This window comes from Ischnura elegans, chromosome X (genome assembly GCF_921293095.1).
Source record: "Ischnura elegans chromosome X, ioIscEleg1.1, whole genome shotgun sequence".
NCBI lineage: Eukaryota > Metazoa > Arthropoda > Insecta > Odonata > Coenagrionidae > Ischnura > Ischnura elegans.
The window spans coordinates 39403727-39426213 of NC_060259.1; the positions used below are offsets into that span (position 1 = coordinate 39403727).

The window sequence follows — 22487 nt, forward strand, 5'->3', positions numbered from 1 at the left end:
TGTTGCCCCCGAAACTTGTCAATGTTCTCTCTGGAGCCCGCGCGCGGGAATTTTCGGCGGGAAATTGCTTTTTTCAGCGGGAAAGTGTAAGTTTACCCGCGAAAAGTGCTTAGAGGGTGGGTGACGTCAGGTTAATGATACACTAATAGCGCTAGTATTATCCGTCGATTTTCGTGTGTCTAGAATGATGAAGGCTGTTTTCAGATCGGTGATTATATTCGTGGAGTGGTTGTATAAATGTCCTTTTTTTGTGTGTTGCGTAGTCATTTTTTTCCGAATGGTATAAATGCGTTCGTTAGTCCGAATCTCGTTGTGAGAAGAATTTATTATTTTCATTTTATTTATGGTTTTAAGAAAACTCCATGTCGAAAATATTTTAATTAGGCTTTACGCAGAGTCCGCAAATACTCGAAAAGTCCGTATGGCTAATAGAACCGCAAAATAGCACTCCAGAATGCCAGTGATAGTCTGTTAGATTACTACGCTGAGAGCAACAATTAAAGGCTACTCAACAATTAAAATGAGCATTGGGAGCTTCTACAACGCAATGCGAGAGGTTAAACGAAGAAGAATTAGCCCAGCAAGGGTGCTTAAAGGACCGAAAAGAAAATGGAATCCAGATTATCCAAAGTAAGTTGTTTCGCGGGCCATGCGATTATCATATGCTGGTAGAAGCGAGTCGGCGTAAATTGAATACCTCACTTTGATTCCTTCGCTGGCTTACGACGGGGATTTATCTGTCGACGACAAAGTTATTAATTTTTAATTGTTACAATGTTCGTAACTTGACCCGTGACTGTTACAATGTTCATAACTTGACCCGTGACTTGACATGTTGACCCGTCCCGTTGTGGCGCGCATGTCAAACGAATAGCAAGGGGCCGACCGTTGTTTTGGCTCTACTGCGCGGGTATCAAGAGTCGATTTTTTGTTCTCATTCCTCAGTGTTTTAACGGGAAAGATAATTTCCGTCATTGTTTGATGAATCGCGGATGTTTGCGAGCAGATCGCGGCCTGTGCTTACCGTTTGCGCCCAACATAAGCATTTCCATCGACGTCTTCATTTGCTGTAATTCGTTGTTACTACATGAGCATATGAAACCCACTATGTGGTATAACGAATTTACATTGATTTTCCTAGTAATGGAGAGATATATGCGCAAATGTCAGGGAGCCTTGGGGCCTAATAGATGGTGGGTTCTGGTGGGAGGGCCGTGGGATGAAAAACAGTTTAAGCCTTCATGTAGTCTTCTCGTGCAAAAATCCTTGCGGAGCGGTTTTATGAAATTTGGAACCTTGTCAAAAATGGTTGGTGGCCCAAGGGAAGGAACAGGTCCCTTAGACCTGCGGTTTATTCAGGTGAGCTCTATCTCCAAGTATCCAAGCTAACTTTTGCATTGAAAAACAGGGTCTGACAATTTGGAATTTTTCAATGTTAAGTGAAAAACAAACACTTTGTACTACTTTTATATTAATTTTTCACTGATTTTTCTGTTTATATACTTGAGAATAATTAATAGACACCCAAACCAGTGGTAAATAGAAATAGTGTTATCCTTAATAGGTTGCTCCTACCAGCATTTAACTGAAAGTGAATGCTGTTGAGGCTGGTGCAGGATCTTGACCACTGTCTGCGAATATGATCATCTGACTTGGGCTGGGTGGTGTTGCCCATAGAATCCAAATTATATACGTGATGTGATGCATTAGGGATGCTATATGCTGTTGCCATTCTTGGAGAAAATGTGGAACACGGTGGTTGTTTCAATGTGTGATTGAACTGTGCAACTCTTAGTTCCAATTTCCCCAGTTGTAGCAATTGTGCAGTTATCAAATCAATTTTAGTAGTTTGATGGCTTAGGCAACCCTTCCTAGCCAGAGTTAGATTTGCAGTTGTATGGCCATCTTATTGGTGTCCTCTTATCTAATGGTATTTGCTGTATTCATTCTATTGTCATGGAAACTTTTTCATAATATTTTTTTTTGTTTTGAAGTACTCTCTAGACATTCCCTTTGCAATGTTCTTCTCCATTTTTCATCTAACAATAATGTCTCTTCTCTTTTCAGATGGATCTTTACTGCCAAAGAAGAAAGTCCGCAAGCTTGAGCGGAAGTTAGTTCCTGTTTTAGAAAAATTGAGTGCTGAAGAGTTGATGGAGACAAACACGTACCAAAGGTTCAACAGGTCCATCGAAATGATTTTTGACAACACTGAAGACTTAGATTTACACGCTGAATTAGGTAAACATTTATGCAATACTTTTGGTCTGGGAAGTGAAACCGAGGCCCTTAGCAAAGCCAATTAGTCCCAACAAATAAAAATTTTTATTGCATGATAATAATTGCAAAATGATAGTTTAATCATTCCATAAATATTGTTTATATTTTAACTTTAAATTTTAATTAATACGCCTCATTTGAAGTGCAAAAATCATAATAGAATAACTCTGACAATAAATGACAGTGAACTCCTCCCAGAGTCTTTGCATGGCTGCACTGCTTATTGAGAGGATCAGAGAAAAATCTCTGCGTTATTTTTCTCTATAGAATAATCTTCCATTTCTCAAGGTATAGAAATTTTTGTTTGGCTAGCAGTAGCTCAAGTCACCTTCATGATGGCATTGAGTTTCTCCCATCCCTATTCGTACCGTGTAAGGCTCTCATCACAGTGGTGCCTCCTTTCCTGTTTCCTTCCTATGTCCTCCCCCCCTCTCCAGATACATGAGCATATAAGTCACTGACTTGGTTCCCAGATCAGAGAGGCTTATCCTTGCAGTCCTGCCATGGGTACCCATTTCCAATGCTATGGTTCATTTCAAATATCTTTGCAACTGGGAGGCAGGCCCAATTTTTTGGAGGGTGAGGGCAGTGGGTATGTGACTTCCTGACAACCAACCAAATTGCGATGGGCAGAGTGTAGCCTCTGGGAAATACAGTCGCTTTCGGACCTCTGTGGTGTGCACTTTTTAAGCTAGCTGTGTTGCCAAACATCAGTTACTTTTGTTCACTTGTTGTGCCGTGGTGATTGCTCTCCAACAGCCCCTGAAAATGGTCAAAATAAGGAATCTGAGCAGGTGGTGAAAGGAGTGGAAAGGGTAATCCCTTTGACTTAGCAGCTAGCTGGACTTCCCACACTTCCGAATGACCTACGTGGTTGCTGGTGGAAATGGGTCTTTTGTTTCCACTCACTGATGAAGTCTTTCGAGAAAACATGGCAACACCTAACTTTCTCTCTCCCCATACGACATCCCTAGTGTCGCAGGTCCTCCTGCGATACCACTCAAAAAATTCAGAGCTTAAAAAATTGGGCCAGTTGCAAAGGTATTTGAAAAGGATCATAATTAAGACTAATTATTTATTTATTATTGCAAGGGACAGGATGTTGCCACTTTGGACCTAAACCAGTTTCATGCTTTCTTCACATGTTGAGCTCATCTACAACTGTGTTTGCAGGCCTATCATTCTTCGAACTTATCTCTCCAAAATATATTCCCCAATTGAACTGTTGGCAATGATTTCTTTCAATTTCATTCATTGAATTCAGTTAAACATAGTGTGGAAAATACAATTGTGAATCTTTACCTCGGATATAATATGCATCATTTTCTTAAAATAACGTGCAACAGTAATGTTTGTTTTTAGAGGTAGAGGCTAAATTTACAAACCCTTTTTTGATTGATATCAGCTTGGTAGCCTCTTCGTTCTCATGATATGTATGATATTAATTCTCTTGTGTGTAGAATTTAGTACAGTTTGTGAAGGCCATTACCGTGCTTACTCATATGTGTAACCTGGGGAGGTGAAAATTCTCTTTGATGCAATGCTTCTCTCATACTTAAAGAAAGCTATTTTTTGTTTTGCAGAGGAAGGAGCTGATGTACCTCCTGAGGCCTTAATTCCCAAATATCAACTTCAGGATATGTGCAGTGAAGCAGCCAAGTTGAAAACACTTGGTGCGATGGAATCTATACCTCCCGAGCGGCTAGTTAGGCTTTTAAATATCCTTGAGAAAAATATCAGGGACGGCGCCAAAGTGTCACCAATAGCTGATCCAGTGAGTATCCACTCTAATTGTTTTCTTTGAATAATGGCTGACTGGGTGGGGGAGGGTGCTTCAAGGCCTGCTTTTGGCTTAGGCCCCAAATTTTTTGGTTTCAAGGATTAACTTAGCATAAATTGGAAATGTAGACGATGCCCTTTGCTGAGTGGTCTGCTAGACCCTGTACAAGGTTTGCCACTCTCTTTGAATACCTGATTTATTTTAGATCACATTGCGTGTATGTAAATGTCATTGCACATGTATTTTGTGTTGTTTCATATGTTGTTGTAATTTTCCTGCCTGTTAATTTTCATGATTTTGCTAAGCCACATTAATTTTATATTCAAAATTACTCTTTAGATACTTAAATGATAGGATTTGTGGGGCATGCTATTGTGCGTCCAAACTGTTAATGTTTAACTCTGCTAAGTGTATCTGAGCACATGTTTGCTTTCGCTCGTTGGGGGGATCCGCCTATCCAGACGGCCCCAAAAAAGGCCTGCAGTTTTTTCTGGTCCCTCTGCCATTTCTTACAAGTTTTGTTGAACCCTATGACACCATATCTCCCTCCATTGTAAAGATAATAGTTCACGAAATAGTGAAATTCTACAATTTGGCCAAAATGAGCCTCGAGTCTTTTCAGCTTTTTTTGTGGCATATAATTTAGCAGCCATCAGGTGAGAAATGGTGATGGCTACTACTGAATTCTTGATCATGGGGAAAGTTTCTTTACTCAAAGGGATTTTTCTTCTTTAAAAGACAATTATTGTGCCCATTTTGGTCAGATTAGATTTTGAAGTATAAAATTGGATTTTAGAGTAATTAATGGCTACCGTTATACATTTTCTGTCTACATAGTATAATTATGAATTCAAGAGTGATTTTCCTTCAAGGTGTAACATTTCATGTACAGTGAGTCCTCGTTCTACGTCACCCCGTTTAACGTCATTTCGCGATAACGTCACGAAAATTTTGAGACCGTCACTCGTTTATCGCACCTTTGCTTCGCGATAACGTCAAGTCTTTTAAATTTCGCGCGAGAAAAAAATGGGAAGCGGCGGGCGTTGCAGGTTGTTCGTTTTGTGGGCGGTAATACAGTCAGTCTAAACGAAGTGTAAAACGGTGTATTTATTGTTAATTGCGATTACGGTTTTAGCGAATTTTCTTCCAAATGAATTCTTAGGCAGGTGCGCAACGTTTTACTTGACATAATGGTTTTCAGGAACCTAAAAAGTTATTTAGGAATTTTTCCGTGTAGAACTCGGAGCTTTTGTCGTCATTTTTTTGCTGAGTTCACAATAATTTTGGTTCCTGTAACTGCGACGATGTTTCAGCAATGATGATGCCCAGGCGACCGCCGTAGCGAAGCCGAAAAGCAAATGCGGGAAGATACAAAAATGGAGAAGGGAAGGAAGGAAGTCAGTGCTGCTATTGTCGATGAAGACAGGAACTCGTATTTATGCCATAGCTTGGCATTCCCATCGTAAAAAATGCCCCAGATATGATACGCTAACATTTTTTTCGTGTAGGAATTGTGAGGTCTAGGAGCCGATATTCACTTTTTACATTGTTTCATATGGGATACTATGCTTCGATTAACGTCATTTCGTTTATCGTCACATTTTTCAGGAACGGTAAGTGACGTTAAACGAGGACTCACTGTACTTGGTTCCTGTATTCTGCATTTTTTGCAATGGGATTTGTGTCTTGTTTATTTATTTACGTACCAACTTTCATTTTTTAGGATGATGATGAAGAGGAAAGCAAACTTTGGTTAGAGCTTACAATGGAAAGGGTAATGAGAGCAGTTGATGCTTCTTTAACATCTTTGCACATCATGACATCACCAAACATGCCTAAAAGAATATATCTTGAAGACGTGATTGATAGGGTAGTTTTATTCACCAAGTACCAGCTTCAAAACACCATATATCCATCATTTGATCCAGTTTATCGGGTTGACTACAAGGCTAAAGGTATGTATTAAGTTTGACTTACCTATACTATCCAGTTTTCTGATTGGAATGAACTGTTGATATGGAGTGAGAATTATTTTGTCTTGCAGATAACTATTCAAACCAGAGGAAAAAGAGGGCTCAGGCTAAAGAAGTTCGGGAGAAGAGTATTTTAACTTTGTATAATAAATTACATGAGGTTGTTGCTCTATTAGCTGAGCTCTTGAACGTGCAAGTCTTAACAGACACGGCTGTGCTTCATGTGTCCTCACTGGGAGTGTCACCATTCTTTGTTGAAGGAGTCAGCGATTTACAGCTTTCTTCCCTGAAATTAGTTACCACGGTATGTATGAAGGACATTGCGAGTGTAATTAACATTAATGAGGATCGAATCAATGTGGTGGCTGAAGCGTTGGTTTCCTACCTCATGGGACCAGATTCAAATCCTGGCGGTGGCAGAGATTTTTTAGAGACTGCATGATTGCTTTGTGGTGGCCTCTTGAGGTACGGCACTTCGTGTGTGGGATGGGACATAAAGCCAAAATCCCCTCAATGCCTTTTGCTATGAGTAGACTTAAAGTTGAATCTGGGTTTCTATTCTCCCTTCCTTCCATTCCCTTCCCTATAGCACAAATGACCTTAGTTGTTGGTTACCTACTCCAGATGCATGCCTACCTAATTAAATTCATTATGCATACATATGCACATTTCATTCACATGTTGCATTTATTTTCAGATATTCACCAAGTATGAGAAACATCGGAGGCTTCTCTTAGATGACATTTTGGCATCAATAGCAAGGCTACCGAGTAGCAAAAGAAGTTTACGGACATACCGGCTGAGCTCTGAAGAGAACATTCAGATGTTGACTGCTCTGGTTCTCCAACTGATTCAGTGCGTTGTTTTCCTTCCTGACAAGCTATGTGGTGATGTCAAAGAAAAAGTCAAGGAAGAAGGGAAAGAGAACGAAGAACTACAAAAAGAACAGCAGAAAGAGCAGATGTCCAATGTAAGATTATGGCTGCATCTCTTTCTTAAGCCTTGGAAGTGTCCTTTTTCTGCATGCCCTTGTAGTAAATATTGAGAAGTTTTGGTATTCCTAGAAGTTGTATGATTCTCAATTTGTCTAGTGTTGGCTGACTTTTGTCCAAAGTCATCATATTTTTTTCCTAGACCTTAAGTTTCTTCTGGATAAATGTTCATTTTGCCTGGCGGAACTATAATAGCCATCCTCCCCAGTGAACAGGTTTAATATGAAAATAACATATTTCCTAATCAGTCCTAATGTATTGAAGTATTTTAGATGCATATGCTCATTTCAGCATATTATATTTTGAAACCACACCTTAGTATTAATGTGCTCAGAAATCTTACATCACCCAATTACCCTGATTTTATGATCCTCTTTGCAGGTGGATCGTGACATGCTGATGGTTAACAAGTATGAGACGGCAATGAGAACAGCTGCAAATTTCCTTTCCTTTTTCTTGGTAAAGTGTGGAAGTAAAAATGAAGAGATGGACTACCGGCCATTGTTTGAAAATTTTGTGCAGGATCTTTTGACCACTGTGAATAAGCCAGAGTGGCCTGCAACTGAACTTCTTCTCAGTGTCCTAGGAACTCTTCTGGTAAGAGGCGATTGTAAAATTTGTAAATACATACCAACCATTTGCCCCTTATGATATGTTATAATGTTTATTTTTCCATCCTTGTTTTAGGTTAAAAATTTTATCAACAAAAGTACAGACATGTCACTAAGGGTAGCATCTTTGGACTACCTTGGGGTTGTTGCTGCAAGGCTGAGGAAAGATGCTGTGCTTTCTCAGATGAAACTGGAAACCATTGATCAGATAATCAAAGAAATAAAGGAGGAAGAGCAAAAGGAAAGCGAAGAATTAGGAGTGCTTGACAAGAAGAAGAAGAAGGTAAATCATTAGGAACCTTTCTGTGGTACTTTGTTCATTGCAGTATTGCCTAGTGGCCTCTGGGAGATTCTGCAATTATGATGGCAGCAATTCCAGCAGTTTCAAGCAAGATGTTGTCATATTGGTTCCAACAATCACATTTGTAACAAGCCTAACAGATAACAGTATTCTGAACCTATTTGTCACTTTTACCATGCATTTATTAGCAAATCAAAAAAATGTGCAACTTGAAAGTATGTCACCAAATACATAGTGAGCTTCAAACCAAAATACTTTGGATTAAACAAAAAAATGTTCTTTGAAAAGTTTATCGAATTGGTTTATCATTAAAATGCTCAATTATTACTCAAAAATACCAAATGTTACTACTGAAACATCTTGCTTAAGTTATTTCACAAATTTTAAGAATACTTATTCATTAGTGTTAAAACATAACACTAAGGTACATGAAGTTCTAACTTAAATCATTTGGTATAAAATTGAAAAACTCATTAAAATATTTCTTGTTTTCCGAATGATTTTCTGTAGAAGGAGAAAGTTCAAGAAGAGCTAGATCCCGAAGAAGAAAGAACACAATTCCTTCAGAGAGTTTTGCTAGATTATTTAGCAGTCAATGGGCAAAGTGACCATGCATTGTGTTATGCCAGGCATTTTTACATTGCACAATGGTATCGTGATGCTACTGCTGAGATTTCAAGAGGAGCAACTGGTGCAAAACTATCCCCAAACAAGATGTTATCCAAGAAAGGGAGGAAATCAAAGAAAAAACGGAAAGGTATGGTCAATTTATGCACATTAGGTATCTAATGGATGTCGGAAATATGAAGACCTGTTGTGTCCCTCTAGTGACTTGCTGGGGTGAATTCATTAATCCAAATACATATGTGTATATCATGATTATAATTTCATCCCTTGGCGTTTCTAATACATATATTTTACTGACAAACCTTATCATCTTGTGTCATTTTTGGTGGTGAAATAAATTCAATGGAACTAAGTTGTTGGTGTTGTGTCATAAATAGCTTTGCATTTAGTGACATCAACCATATTACCGTTGCTAATGGCTCTTATTTGTGCCTGCAAATCCATTTATTTGTCATATACACTCTTCATTCCGAAAATCATACTTGAAATTGTTGGCCCTATATATTGAATCAATATTCAGTCAGTGTTGATGAATGCTTGGATAACTTCTCAAAATGTTTCCTATCTATAACAATTGATATTGAATCAGTAATGGTGTGCTTGGGTAGTAATTGTGTTATTTAATCGTATACATGGTTTATCAGTTTGCTAATATCTAATTTGTATCACTCTAATGAACCACTCATCCATCCATATTCACCTTATGCCACATTTATTAATGGAACCAGCCCCAATCACTCTGTTCAGTTTTATTGTTAGCGGATAATTTAATTGACGGTGTAGTATGCTGTCTAACCAGTATTTATTTTTCCTTTTCCAGATGAAAGTAGTGAAGAAGAAATATCAGAAGTTTCTGATTTGGATGATGGTGAAGCTAGGACACCTTCTCAGACTGATGAGCAGAGAAATTCTGAAATGTACCGTTTGATAGAGAAGCGGAAACAGTTTCTCATCAGTAAAATCAGACCCTTTGAAGATGCTCTTGTCATTGGAAATAGAACTCAGGTGCTTCAAACTTACATAGGTTATGAGAGTGCGGAGTTGATATCAAGATATCTTGCATCCAAAAGACCTTTCTCCCAGAGCTTTGATGCATACCTCAAACAGGTAAGCAAAATCTGTTGTCATGTGGCATTTTGTGGCATTTTCTGTTGCTATTATAGATTAGGCCCTGAAAGGATTGGAATTTCCTACTTACTAAAAATGCAATTTCAAGTCATTTTATTATCATCTGCCCTTGTTTTGTGAACAGTATTTGGATAATAGTGATTTGTAGCCATTACACTCAGGCGGGCCAATTTCCCCATGTGCATGGCTTCTCCAGCCCATTATGTTGCCATTTTTTCTCAACCTACTCGCTTTCTGGATAGTTTATTTTTAATTACTGTGCAGTGTATCTCTTTTCACTGGCAGGATATATCCTATATACTTTAAATGTTCAGTAAAACTGTCGCTCATAAAGCCCTTTCGGTAAGACTTAGGCACATATAAAATCCGCAGTGGTGAAAGTGTTAACCTTTCATGCAACTTAATGGTTGAGATTTTCAGTAGGTTTGTTACAGTTAACTAATTGTACCAAACCTACTGAACTTTGGCATTTGGTCACAAAATGTGTATTTCCCTTGCATTATTTTTGTTTCAAAAATAAGTATTTTTCTCTTCAAAAGTGTTGTGACATGTGTGAGGGATATGTTGCCAAGAGTTCAAATTAATTTATTTTTCACTTATGCTCTGAGGAGGATCATTTTGTCTCCACAAAGGTTTACTCTCTGTATCCTAGCTTCATGTAAATTTTGTTGCTTGAGAACCCCTGGATCACTAATGGGCTCCTCTGATCCCGTCTGTGTTAGTGGGATGGGAATTTTCATGCAAGGGTGATTTTCTTTCCGTCTAGATTGTCAAATTTGAAATTTTTATACTTCTGAATACCGTATTTCTCCGAATATAGTCCCCTCCCTAATTTTGAGGCTTCAGTTTCGGGAAAAGTTAAAAAAATGCGTTTGAATATAGTCCCCCCCTTTACTTTTACCATGGGCATTTTCGGAAAAAAAGGGTGGACTATATTCAGGCATATATACGGTATTTGTGTAAAAAAAATTTCTTTAACTGGGAGGAAATTTCAAAACTTAAGGCCATTTACCAGTTAAATTTGCTTACTTTTGATCATGAAATTAACTTTCAATGTCTGGTTGAAGGACTTATTAGGGTATTATCAACTTTAAGAGTCGATGATTAATTCTTAGTGTTAGTTTAATCATTTCTGGAGAGAATGAAATGCAAATATGTAGTCACCGCATGAGTGAAATTTAAGAAGAGATTCATGGACCTCTGTTTTCTTTGCAGATTTTGCGTGTCTTAACTGAAAGTTCTATTGCCATTAGAACAAAGGCAATGAAATGTTTAACAATGGTTGTTGAAGCTGATCCAGCTGTCCTGGGCCGTACTGATATGCAGCTTGGGGTTCATCATTCTTTTTTAGATCATTCAACGTCAGTGAGAGAGGCAGCTGTAGATTTAGTTGGAAAATTTGTTCTCAGTAGACCTGAACTTATTGATAAGTACTACGATATGCTTTCAGCAAGAATATTAGTAAGTCACTTTTTGATATTGTATACATAATCAATTCAATAGAAATAAGCACTGATTAGTAATGTGTCATAATACTTGATCTTTCAGGATACGGGTGTGAGTGTAAGAAAAAGAGTTATAAAAATCCTGAAAGAGATATGCATTGAATGTCCTGAGTTTCCGAAAATTCCTGAAATTTGTGTGAAAATGATAAGGAGAGTAAATGATGAGGAAGGTCAGTGTCATTTTTGTGAAATCATGTGATTTTTAAAATAGGTTTTATAGGATATTTTGTGAAAAATATTTTCTCTTTTAGGAATAAGAAAACTTGTTATGGAAGTCTTTCAAAATATGTGGTTTACTCCTGTCCGAGAAAGGCCTACTCTTGATAAAACTGCTCTTATAAGAAAAGTTATGAACATAACTGATGTTGTTGCTACATGTCGAGATATTGGGCTTGATTGGTTTGAGCAGCTGCTGCTAAGTGTAAGTAGATAATGACATTCTCACATGAAGATCAGTGATGATTAGGAATAAATTGTCTTAATTATTGTTTTATTTTTTTTGAATTGTAGCTTTTCAAGCCAAAGGAAGATAAGGACGATTCCACCAAAATGCATGTTGAGCCTCCAAAATCCCTTCTGACAGCCTGCCATCAAATTGTGGACTGTTTGATTGAGAACGTTTTGAGGCTAGAGGAAGCGGGCTTTGTGCAAGACGATGGCCAAGCAAGTGGCGCGGGTGGGGAAAGTGGCGAAGAGGAGAGTAGGGGCTCTTCGCAGCGTCTCGTTGCATGCCTCACCACACTCTACTTGTTTGCAAAGATAAGACCGCAGCTCTTAGTGGCGCATGCCATTACGTTGCAGCCCTATCTTAGCCTTAAATGTCAAGTAAGTCCTGATGTTTTTATTAGACTTGTGTTCCTTTTGACCCCTTATTGTTCAAGTTAAACTCGGGTCTTGAGACATATATAAGCTATGGATGGGTCTGTTTGACTTTTGCTGTCAGTTCTGATTCTGATTCAGTTCTTAGCTTGGTTCCATGTCCCGACTCTCAAGCAAGTGTTTCTTTTTAATACCCAATGAAGAGCCAAGGCGACCCATCCCTAATTTTAAACTTAGCGATTTGATGACAAGTGAGATGATTTTTCTTTTTCTCTCCCTTTTTTAGACCCAAGGAGATTATCAAATCATTAGTAATGTTGCAAGAACATTGGAACTTGTGGTTCCATTGATGGAGCACCCAAGTGATACATTCCTCGCACAGTTGGAAGAAGATTCTGTGAAGCTCATTTTGCAACATGATAAGACTGTTGTGGGCAGTTGCCTCTCATGTTTAGGGTCTGTGGTCAACAATGTCACCCGAAATTTCAAGCTCATCAGGGATTGTTTTAGGAAATACTATGGTATGTCTACATATTTTATAATTCTAGTAATTTGCATATGCTGTCAATTCATCTTAAGATTCCTTCATTATCGGTTATATGAGAAAGTAAAGTTATTTTATCAGTGAAAAGCTGTTGTTGATTGGAAGATTTTCATTTTCTGGAATTTCAGTGAAGTGTTAGTGTTCAGATCTGTTTGAATAAATATTTGATATGCAAAAAACTTTTTACTGATAGATTCCATCAAATATATTGCATACAGGTGGCTATATATTTTATGGTCTTATGTGTGGCTATGCCATCTGCATTAGCTGATTTTCATCACTGAAACTTGATGGCATTACATTTACGTACATGAAAATTGATACTCTATGCCGTCAGAAAAAATAAAATGGATGTTTTTTGATATTCAGTCATTCCAGTGTCTAAATAGCATGAATTAAATTTTTCATTGTCTTCTTTTACAGGACATTTAACAGACTTCAAACAGGTGCATGAAAAAGAACCAACTGATCCTAGGTTATTGAAATGTCGGCCATTTTTTCGGAGGGCTCTTTTTACAGTGGGTCTTCTTTTGAGGCATTTTGATTTTACCCAAGAGGAAGTTCGGCAAGATCTTCCGGTAAGTGCATATGACTTTCATAATTTAAAAACATAGCAACTGTTGAATGCATTACATTTTGATACTTCATAAGAGTTTATTTATGAGTCTGAAATCTTATGAGAGTGATTATTTTGACTGTTATTTGTTGTATGCTATTTAGATGTCCTGTTGAATTTTAAAAAATCAATAACCTTTTTAGCATTTAGAAAAAAATTGGGTGTAACTTACATTTTTTACCATTAACCTATTGAAATGTAAATATTTCATTTTTTGTTTCTTCTAATTTTAGGAAGACATCAAGGATCAAGTGTTCGAAACCCTCATGTATTTTGTACGCCAACCAAATGAAGATATGCAGTCATACACATTGCAAGCTATCGGTTCTCTCTGCATACGGCATTATGAATTTATGCTTGGCACTGAATTGAAGATGCTTTATCATCGGTTGCTGACGAATGAAAATTCACCATTGCCTTTAAAAGTCCAGGTAAATACAAGAGCTAATGTTTTAAAAAATTTTAAATCATGAAAACCTAACCTTTACATTTACCCTTTCAATTAAATTGGGTTCTTAGATTAGATTAGATTGGCCATATTGTTTTGAAATGCACTGAGTAATATTATATTGGAGCCATAGAATCTATTTAGTGAATCATATTCTGATCTTATTGCACTAATTGCCTGCCGTAATCACTGGTCACCAATCCTAAGATTAGTTTGATGTAGCTCTCCTCTCGGTTCTCTTTGCTTGAAGTATAAGCGATAATTTCTTGATGTCAAGTCTCTCTTGTCCACTTCAAGTTGATGTATAGATTTCACTGTCATTGTTGGAAATCATTTGGGATAAAACTGATTTAGAGTGCTGCTCCCTTCCTTTTTGTTTTAGATGCTTCGTTTTTTTTCCCATGTTGAGAGCACATTCTCTTTTTTACATCAAGTGTGTGATATGGAAGTATGTAGATAAAAGGGTGACCATTTCTAGGTTCAGAGGAACTTAATTCCATTGCGAATCAGGACAGCTGCTTTGTTTATGTGATTGCTGATTATTAATAGGATTCTCAATTGCTCTTTATAAAAATAAATTCTTCCACAGAGATGTGGCAGAGGGTGGAGGTAGTGTACCACCCCACCATGGAGTGTAAAGGCCGTTTTACATTGGGCATGTACTTGCACAATCTGACATGTGTATGAAGGCACAGTCAAAATTACGTCGTGTAAAGCTGTGAATTGGTAGAATACATGCGAGAATGCATGGACATGAGATAGCAAAATAGCTCGTTCTAATTTCGTTCATGCATTAACGCAATTCCATGCCATTTTAGAAATTAATGCAGTTCTAACCTGTGCAATTCCGTGTCCCATGTAAAACGGCCTTAAGGGAAGCAGTGTGCTAACCTTTGTCTACACTCAATGGGAACTCTTTGCTTTACTTCCAACTTACCTATGACCGATGCTCCTCCTACCCTTCCTCTACGCTCAATGGAGCACAGACAAGGGGTAAAGCCCTCCATGCATGGTTGGGCCTACCATCTGATGTTCTAAAATACCCTCTGATTACCCATATGGGAGTGTTGGCCACTTTATTGGGACACATGGGTAGTCAGACTACCACCTGACTACCCATGCATACGTGTTGGCCTACGTGTCACCGAGGAGTTCATTTTTACCTGTGTGGTGCCTTGTAGATTGTTTATATATGGCTTGCAGCATGTCAATTTTGCTCCTTCATTTGGAAGAAATTCTAGCTGTAGCATTGTGAGTGGAACAGGGTGTCCAGTTTTTTGGGAAATCGGGAAATCTTAAGAAATTTTATTCTTTGCAGGAGTGTCAAATTGCTTCTCGAATTCTCTGTGGTTTCAAAGTTTAAAACAGCAATTCGAGCAATGTGCCTTTTCCAGAAAGTTGCCATGTCAAATTGCCCTTTTGCTGTCTTATTTTGCACTCCTGTAATCTCTGAAGTGGTTTCCTATTTTTGTGCATTGTGTTCATATAGATCATAATATTTAAACCAATGGTGTAAATAATGTGCCCTCATTGGCAAGTTGAGAAGTCAAATTTGGAAGCTTTCTTTATACTACCTACCGGCAGTAAAATGTCTAATTTCTTTAATCTGGAATTGTTTTCTCTTCCTTTGATTTGCCGTTCATTATTACCCTGGGAAAAACTCAATCTCTTTAGTTTTTTTAGTTTTTGATCCTTTGATATGACCAGACCAGCCAGGCTGATATATATTTTATATATCAAAGTCTGGCTCTGATCTGTGTTTCTAAGCAGTGGCACGAGGTTATTTACCATATTTCTCCGAATATAGTCCCCCTCTGAATATAGTCCATCCCTGATTTTGAGGCTTCAGTTTTGGGAAAAGTTAAAAAAATTCTTTTGAATATTGTCCCCCCCTTTACTTTTACCTTGGGCATTTTTTTTAAAATGGGGGACTATATTCAGACATATACGGTTAGTGAAATAAAGGGTGGTTATGTGGTTTTTGTTTGAACTATTTTAAATTGTTTTATTTTCCTCTAAATATTCAAGTTTAAAATATAGCATCAGTTAAATCATCCAAAAAAACATAAATATATTATGCTATAATGAAGAAGAAAAAAGTCAATACTTCCTCGTAAAAAAATAAGAATCTTATCTGGAAATCTTGTAACTGTGAGGAAATGTTCAAATTCCTAACCACTGGACACCCTGGGTTAAGTTTCATGTGATGGATTGGGGAGGCACTCATGAAGCTGCATCATGATCCTCAAAAGCTTTAGTGTAAGTTGATCGTCTGATTTTTAAATGAGGTTTTTGTCAGCACAAGGACTCTTGTGCCTTGTTATTGCAGGTCCTGAACAATATTGAAATATACCTCCAGGAGGAGGAGAGACGGATGATCAAGCAGGACCAAGAATGTAAGTACAGTCGGTGATGTAACCATTTATCCAGTGAGCCTAGTACTGTGTCTTTGTGAGCAAGGTATGAGAATGGCCGAAGGATATGTGCATAGGTGGCTGCTTGGGGAATGAGAAACTTGTTAGTAATGAAGATGTGGAAGAGTACTAGTTTGTGTTATGGAGACTTTGCTCCATGATCGCCTTTTACCAGCAGTGGGAGGGTTGTAAAACTATGCATTGTGAGGGGCACCCAAGGATTTTCTCACCAAAGAGAAGTCTGTGTTCTTCTCTCAATGAGTTAGAAGGAGTCCCAACATTCATTTTTCAATCTCATTAAAAAAATTTCATGCAGAATTTCAGGCTATTGAATTACTTCCATTCTCAATTTTATTTCACTCGTAAGGATCTATTTATGTGATTTTTCCAGTTTTTGTTTTAATATAAATAGGTCGCTATCCTTAAAATTTGAAGTGTCATGTTTCTTTTCACGTAATAATAAGCTCCTTTGAGTCACACTGACTTTGTTGTATAAATTGACAAATAAAGTTTTAGCTAGTCATAAAGAAATAATGCCAGCTTCTTTGCTGTCTATTCATATGGCTGGAATCAATTTCAATTGGTGTTCTTAATTTTATCTTGAAAGAAAATTCATGGAAAATATCTTTCCATCTGGTAGATTTTTTAATGTGTCCTGCATCCATTTTAATACCCCGTAAAAATGTTTCCAGATGATGGGTAAGATCCATGCTTTTAAGTCGGCCTTTGTATGTTTGTGCATTTACTTATGATTTTTCCCTTAGAATTTCTAACATAAGTTCTCTTTTGCAGGGGCTAAACTATCTAAAACAGAAAACTTGAAGGAAATGAACGATGTATCATCTGGTATGGCCAGTACAGTCATTCAATTGTACCTGAAAGAAGTTCTGGAATCTTTTCTTCATCCTTTTGTTTCTGTTCGACATGCAGCTCTTAAAGTTATCCAGCTCATTCTGCAGCAAGGGCTGGTTCATCCCGTCCAGGTAATTTTGTTGGTTGCAAGCCTCCATTGTATTACATACATACCCGGTTCATAACAGTGAGGAGGATATCCTCTCTTTTACCAAGCTTGAAAGGGTGCCAGTGACGCCTATAATGGTAGCAGAAAAGATTGAGATAAAATTTTTACCAAAGTGGAGGCACTTCTACGTATCAATTTGGTCTCACTCTATTATAATATAGATCATGCGTTCCAATTCGAATCAGGGACTTCACCTCTGATTGCATTGTCCTAAGCTTCCCTTGGATGGATTTCCCCTTGGATGCCTGGAATGTAAAAAAAGTCTTAGATTTGTGCTAGTACACTGGTTTGGTTTTCTAGGGTGCAGATCGCTAGGTTACTCCAAAGAAATGATTTTTCCCTCTTTTCTGAATGTACTTCTCCTTACTGTCCTTGATACTACTTATGTTATCCTTAGCTGATGTCTGAAATTAAGTAGAAGCTAGATGAATTATGGAAATAGTTTTAATAACTGTGCATATGACTCTAACGTTTCAATTGTTTCAGATTGTACCATACCTTATCTGCATGAGCACAGACATTGAAATGATGGTCAGTCACAGTGCAGACAAACAACTCCAAGATATAGAGAAGAAGTATCCAGGATTTATTCATATGAAGTCACAATTGGGAATTCGTCTTTCATATAAACTGCAGAAAATTGTGCAAGGAGAGGGAATTGTGAGAGGATATCGGATACGAGAAGGAGAGGTTCCTAGTGCCCTAAATGGTTTCTTATATTCGATCCTTAGAAGTACGAAGCAGCAGAGAAGAGCAATAGCATCATCAATATTGAAACAATTTGATGAACAAGTTGTAAGTTGAACTGTAGAATCACGCTATCGATGCATATTTTCAGCGATGTCACATCATAATATCACTGATGTACTTTTTTTTATTTTCAGAAAACTAGTTTATCTCAAATGCTATATTTGGCAGATAATATGGCATACTTTCCATTCCAAGTTCAAGATGAGCCTCTGTTTATTATTCATCATATTGATATTATGATATCTGTTTCTGGTACCAACCTTCTTCAGTCCTTTCGAGAGGTGAGTTTTCAATTTGAATTTGTAAGACTCCTTAAATCCATTCAGTAGTGATTGTAATGAGAGCTTAGCTACTCAGAATTGAATTTTAAATGCTCATGAAGAATCATTATTGTTGTGCTTATTCCACCAAAGCTTAGACAGTGAGGGTCAGTTTAATGCCCACCTTGATTGATGCATATGGTGGGTTGCATTAAGTATCTGATCTAATCTGAACCCCAATTCCCTGTTGATTTTTTAAACAATTTCTCTTTCCACAAGAAATTTTCTACCTCACAAATATTGCAAATTATTTGCTCTTAGCATTTGTAACCCACATAACTGGCATTTAAACTTTTAAATCTGTGGTATGATTGGATTTCCTCGACTATTGAATCCGAATCTCTTGATAAAATGATGTCAATTTCAATTAAAAATTGTTATGGTTCTAATTTTTATCAGTTTCAGTTCCATTTCGATTCCTGGCAGTGATTCTCAGTTCTGGTTCTCAGTCTTGGCTCTCTGTCCCAATATGTAATTAAGCTTGCCCTTTTCATTGCTTAGTTTTTAAAGTTATTAGAATTTTGTTACAGTATTATAAAACTGCCTATATTAATGCATCAACTTGTATCACATGCAATTGGTTTCATAAAATGACAAAATAATTCTATTGCTTATTGCATTACATTAGTTCCATAACTTACATTATAGATAAAAATTGCTATGTTAATTTTCCCTTAAGTAGCTTTTAAATTGCTATTTAGTAAAAGTTTTCAAACTAGTTTTTGCGGGCATTATTTAGGTACCAATTCATTTTGCTTCAGTTCTGATTTTGGTTCTAATTATAAGCCGAGAACTAGTGGCACCATAGAGCCGTACTAACCCATCCTTAATTTGAATGTTCTCATTAATCCATGATAACATTTCTCCCAGGCCCTTCTCCCAACCAACAAATCTCAGGAGGGACAGGCGGCGGGTGCACAACTGCAAGCACCTGTGGGGGCAAATGCAGCCCCTGTGCAAGACCCAAACAGTGTTCATGTGCCTACAGATTTAAGTGAGCCTGGGACCAACTCCTTAGTGGCTTCACAGACAGATGGATCGAGTGGTGTAGTGTGTAACTCTGGACCAAATGTGGCCAATACGAATTCTTTGCGGTATGATGAAGAAGAAGACGAAGATGAGGATGAGAATGTGCTTATAGCCCGCCTACCCGAGGACACTAGTGTTCTTCAGGAGTGCATAACTGCATCCCAAGGCTGCATGCTCCTCCTGGTTTTGAAGCAACACCTCAAAGATCTCTATGGAATAACTGATGCGTAAGGTTTCCCTTAATAATCGGAGTACTCTGTTGATTCATCCAGCATAGGAATGAGAAATGTTGCTAGAATTTAAAACATGTGTTTTGTTTGATATCATTGCCACCAAATTTCTTCAAGTTGTCCCTTAACTTTTTACTTTCATCTTTCTGCAAATATTTGGCTGAAAAGGGAATAATTTTCCTCATTCTTTGCTGTATTTATTTTTTATTACTTATATGCAACCAAATATCCTAAATTTGATGAAAAACTTGGGAATTTTTCACAAGAATAATCTACACAAGAATCAATTTTTCACATTAAAAGTGTTGAGATAGATGTCTGTTTACGGTCGTTATGGTATTTAAAAATTCTTAATTTATTTTCACCATATTCATAGCGTGGACTGGCATTCAAGTAAATTGGAAAATAACTTTAAAGCAAAGTAACTTATTTGCAGTGGAAGTGGGAAAACTGCTTCGGCATCTATGCAAATGAACGTTGCTCAGATTTAAGTCCTACAATCCTTTTTTGCTGTTAATGATGTGCAAAATTTCTTTCCTACATGTTAAGTAATCCTAAAGTTCATGTTGTTGATATAAGTTGCAAGTGTATCTTCCCATCTGATTTCATTAGTATGCTTTTAACATTTGTGATCTAATGTATTAACGTGTGGACATTACTTTATTTTCAGTAAAATTTCACAGTATTCTCCCTCGGAATCTGCAAAAGTGTATGAAAAGACTGTCAACCGCCGCAATACATCATGCTTTGACCCCAAAGCAACTCTTCAGAAACTAAATGAAGGGGCACCATCTGGCTGTTTAGATGAAACATCAAAAAGGTCTTTGATTCAGCAATACTTGGAGGTAAGAGTGAAGGCTAATTTCTTTTTGAAGTTTTGTGAAATAAGAATTTCACGAAAAAGAGAAAAGCTGTTTGTATACTTGTATGATCACTGATGCTTTTGGTGTACTACGTGATTGTAATAATTTGCTTGTTGAAGACCTCTATCTACTCCTATGGAGCGCAGCTAAGAAGTAATATATTCAGAGAAGATTGCATTTTGGAGCAAACTACTTTCCAAAGTAAATAGTCCCATTTTCAAACCTCTGTTGTAAAATTTAAGTTTCATGGAATTGGACTGCTCTTGTGTAATTCTTCTGGTTATCTCATAAGGTCTTTGCTTCTCCTGTAAAATGTGCCATTCCTTTGGGTGAAGTAAATTGACACAATGAAGTTTGATTTAAATTTGCTACCACATATTCTAAGGTAAAAGGCAAAGCAGAGGTAAACTCAATTCTTTGCTGGAAATGCTGTTCATTGTCACCTTAACTTGTGATAATTGACTGTATAAGCATAAGAGGAAAAATAAGCCTTTCTAGGCTAGAAAACTATGTCCATGTCTGTCCTTCTAGGTTGTATGAAATTCCCATTGTCTCAAGTCTTGAGAAATGGCTTGTGAACCATTGTCCAAACTTGTCAGTGGAGAGGAAGGTAAACGGTATGTATAGGAGCTATCATTCCAGGGCATTTTTTTCTCTCATATATACCAGTTATTTTATTGACAGTTGGTAATTTTTCAATATGCTTTATCATTTGAGATTACTTTCTCATTTTTTCTCCTTTATCTTATTTGCTCCCCATCCACAGTTCACTGAGAGTCGCACTGTTGTATGCAAAGAAGATGCTGCTACATAATTTGGTGACCGGTATCCGTACGTCAGACTTCATTAAATGTACTTCGAAAACAGCTGAAAATATATAGCATTAATTGTCGGCAGGCATACTTTTCTTGTTGGGGAAAGAATAAAACTTGGTTGTTTACCACATGTGGTGCAGTGTATTTGTCCTTGACTCAGTGACTTATCGCCACTATCAAGATATCACACAAATTTAAAAAAAGAAAATTTTGAGGACTAACAAATTGTGTTGTTTCATTTGGAAAATTACATACTAGGTTTTATTCTTACCCTAGCATCTCTAGGCATTTTTTATAGTATCATTTGAATAATATTGTCATAAATAGTCATAACATGTTTATTTCTCCATTACATCTTCATCTCAATCATAAGAGTATTTTTAAAACTATTCCTTTGTTCAATTTTGTCAATTATGTTTCTTTTCCTTTGTCTTTCTACCATATGATTATTGTTTATTAGGTTATGCAGCAAGCGTTCTTCATAACAGCAGAAGACATCTTATTCAGGAATCTGTGCAGTAACACGATTATTTTCTGAAGATGATACCATGTGGCAAAAGCCTCTAGGGCCACCCATAGCTCCTTACTGTATTTATTTCCATGTTGGTACAAAGAAGTTTAATGGAGCAGTAAATAAATATTTTTATTAATTAATATTTGCTCAAGAAATTTTTGTGATCCGTCCCTCGCTTTTCTTCAGCAATATGCTATCTCCTCAGAATTTTATATCCTTTGCTTATTTTTTTTCAGTTCAAGCAGCTTATGTTGAGGTTTGATCCAAGTGATGCTGATGAAGAGGATTTGGTTGCCGAAGGAGGTGCAAAGTCGAAAGCATCGGCGCAAGTGCCCGATCAAGCTGTTCCTAGTGAAACAGATCCTAACTGTCCAGAAGTTCAGGGTGCGGAAGTAGCCGGTTCGGAAGCACCTGGTGTTGATTCTCGAGTTGGTTTACCCCTTAATGAAGTCCAGCAGCCAGAAGCGGGTGATACTGAAAAGGTAAACGGAATCGTTAGGCTAAAAAGTCCCTTATAAAATGAGTGTTTATGCTAGTGTTGATGATTTAGTCATGCACGGAACAATTGCCGATAAGGCACTGAATCTTGCAAATTTATATCTTTGTACTTGCATTCTTATGCAAAAATGCTTACTTATACAGAGATCCTATGTGCTAGAATCTCACTTCATAGAATTTCAATACAAAAATGTGTGGTGAACTCTGTGGGCCCTATTAAAAGAACCATGCAATTTCAAAATTTTATTTTCCATTTTTATTCCATACAAGAATTAGGTAATGAATTAGACCCAAAATGATGTACAGCTGATTCCCAATTATCCAGATACGGTTTATCCCTGTTGCGTATTATCCACGCATGAGTTTCTTTTGAAGTTTTCCGCAATCTTTATAAAAAATAAAATTGGAC

At 37.2% G+C, this 22487-nt stretch overlaps 1 protein-coding gene across 4 annotated transcripts in view; it reads left to right on the forward strand.

Annotated features, from left to right (window-relative positions):
- The window catches only part of LOC124170744 (nipped-B-like protein), a 155857-nt gene that overhangs the window by 124788 nt on the left and 8582 nt on the right, over positions 1–22487 (forward strand). For 3 of the 4 annotated variants that reach the window (XM_046549667.1, XM_046549671.1, XM_046549668.1), the window contains 23 exons: positions 2068–2241; positions 3864–4054; positions 5784–6015; positions 6105–6337; positions 6731–7003; positions 7407–7622; positions 7713–7919; positions 8448–8694; positions 9385–9671; positions 10908–11153; positions 11241–11367; positions 11449–11618; positions 11708–12022; positions 12303–12537; positions 12984–13138; positions 13410–13607; positions 15924–16020; positions 16831–17021; positions 17546–17854; positions 17944–18090; positions 19000–19385; positions 20059–20233; positions 21817–22062. In XM_046549667.1, coding sequence (XP_046405623.1) covers positions 2068–2241; positions 3864–4054; positions 5784–6015; positions 6105–6337; positions 6731–7003; positions 7407–7622; positions 7713–7919; positions 8448–8694; positions 9385–9671; positions 10908–11153; positions 11241–11367; positions 11449–11618; positions 11708–12022; positions 12303–12537; positions 12984–13138; positions 13410–13607; positions 15924–16020; positions 16831–17021; positions 17546–17854; positions 17944–18090; positions 19000–19385; positions 20059–20233; positions 21817–22062 — 5057 coding nt within the window. The remainder of the gene's footprint in view (positions 1–2067; positions 2242–3863; positions 4055–5783; positions 6016–6104; positions 6338–6730; positions 7004–7406; positions 7623–7712; positions 7920–8447; positions 8695–9384; positions 9672–10907; positions 11154–11240; positions 11368–11448; positions 11619–11707; positions 12023–12302; positions 12538–12983; positions 13139–13409; positions 13608–15923; positions 16021–16830; positions 17022–17545; positions 17855–17943; positions 18091–18999; positions 19386–20058; positions 20234–21816; positions 22063–22487) is intronic. The other variant, XM_046549670.1, reaches the window with a different exon arrangement.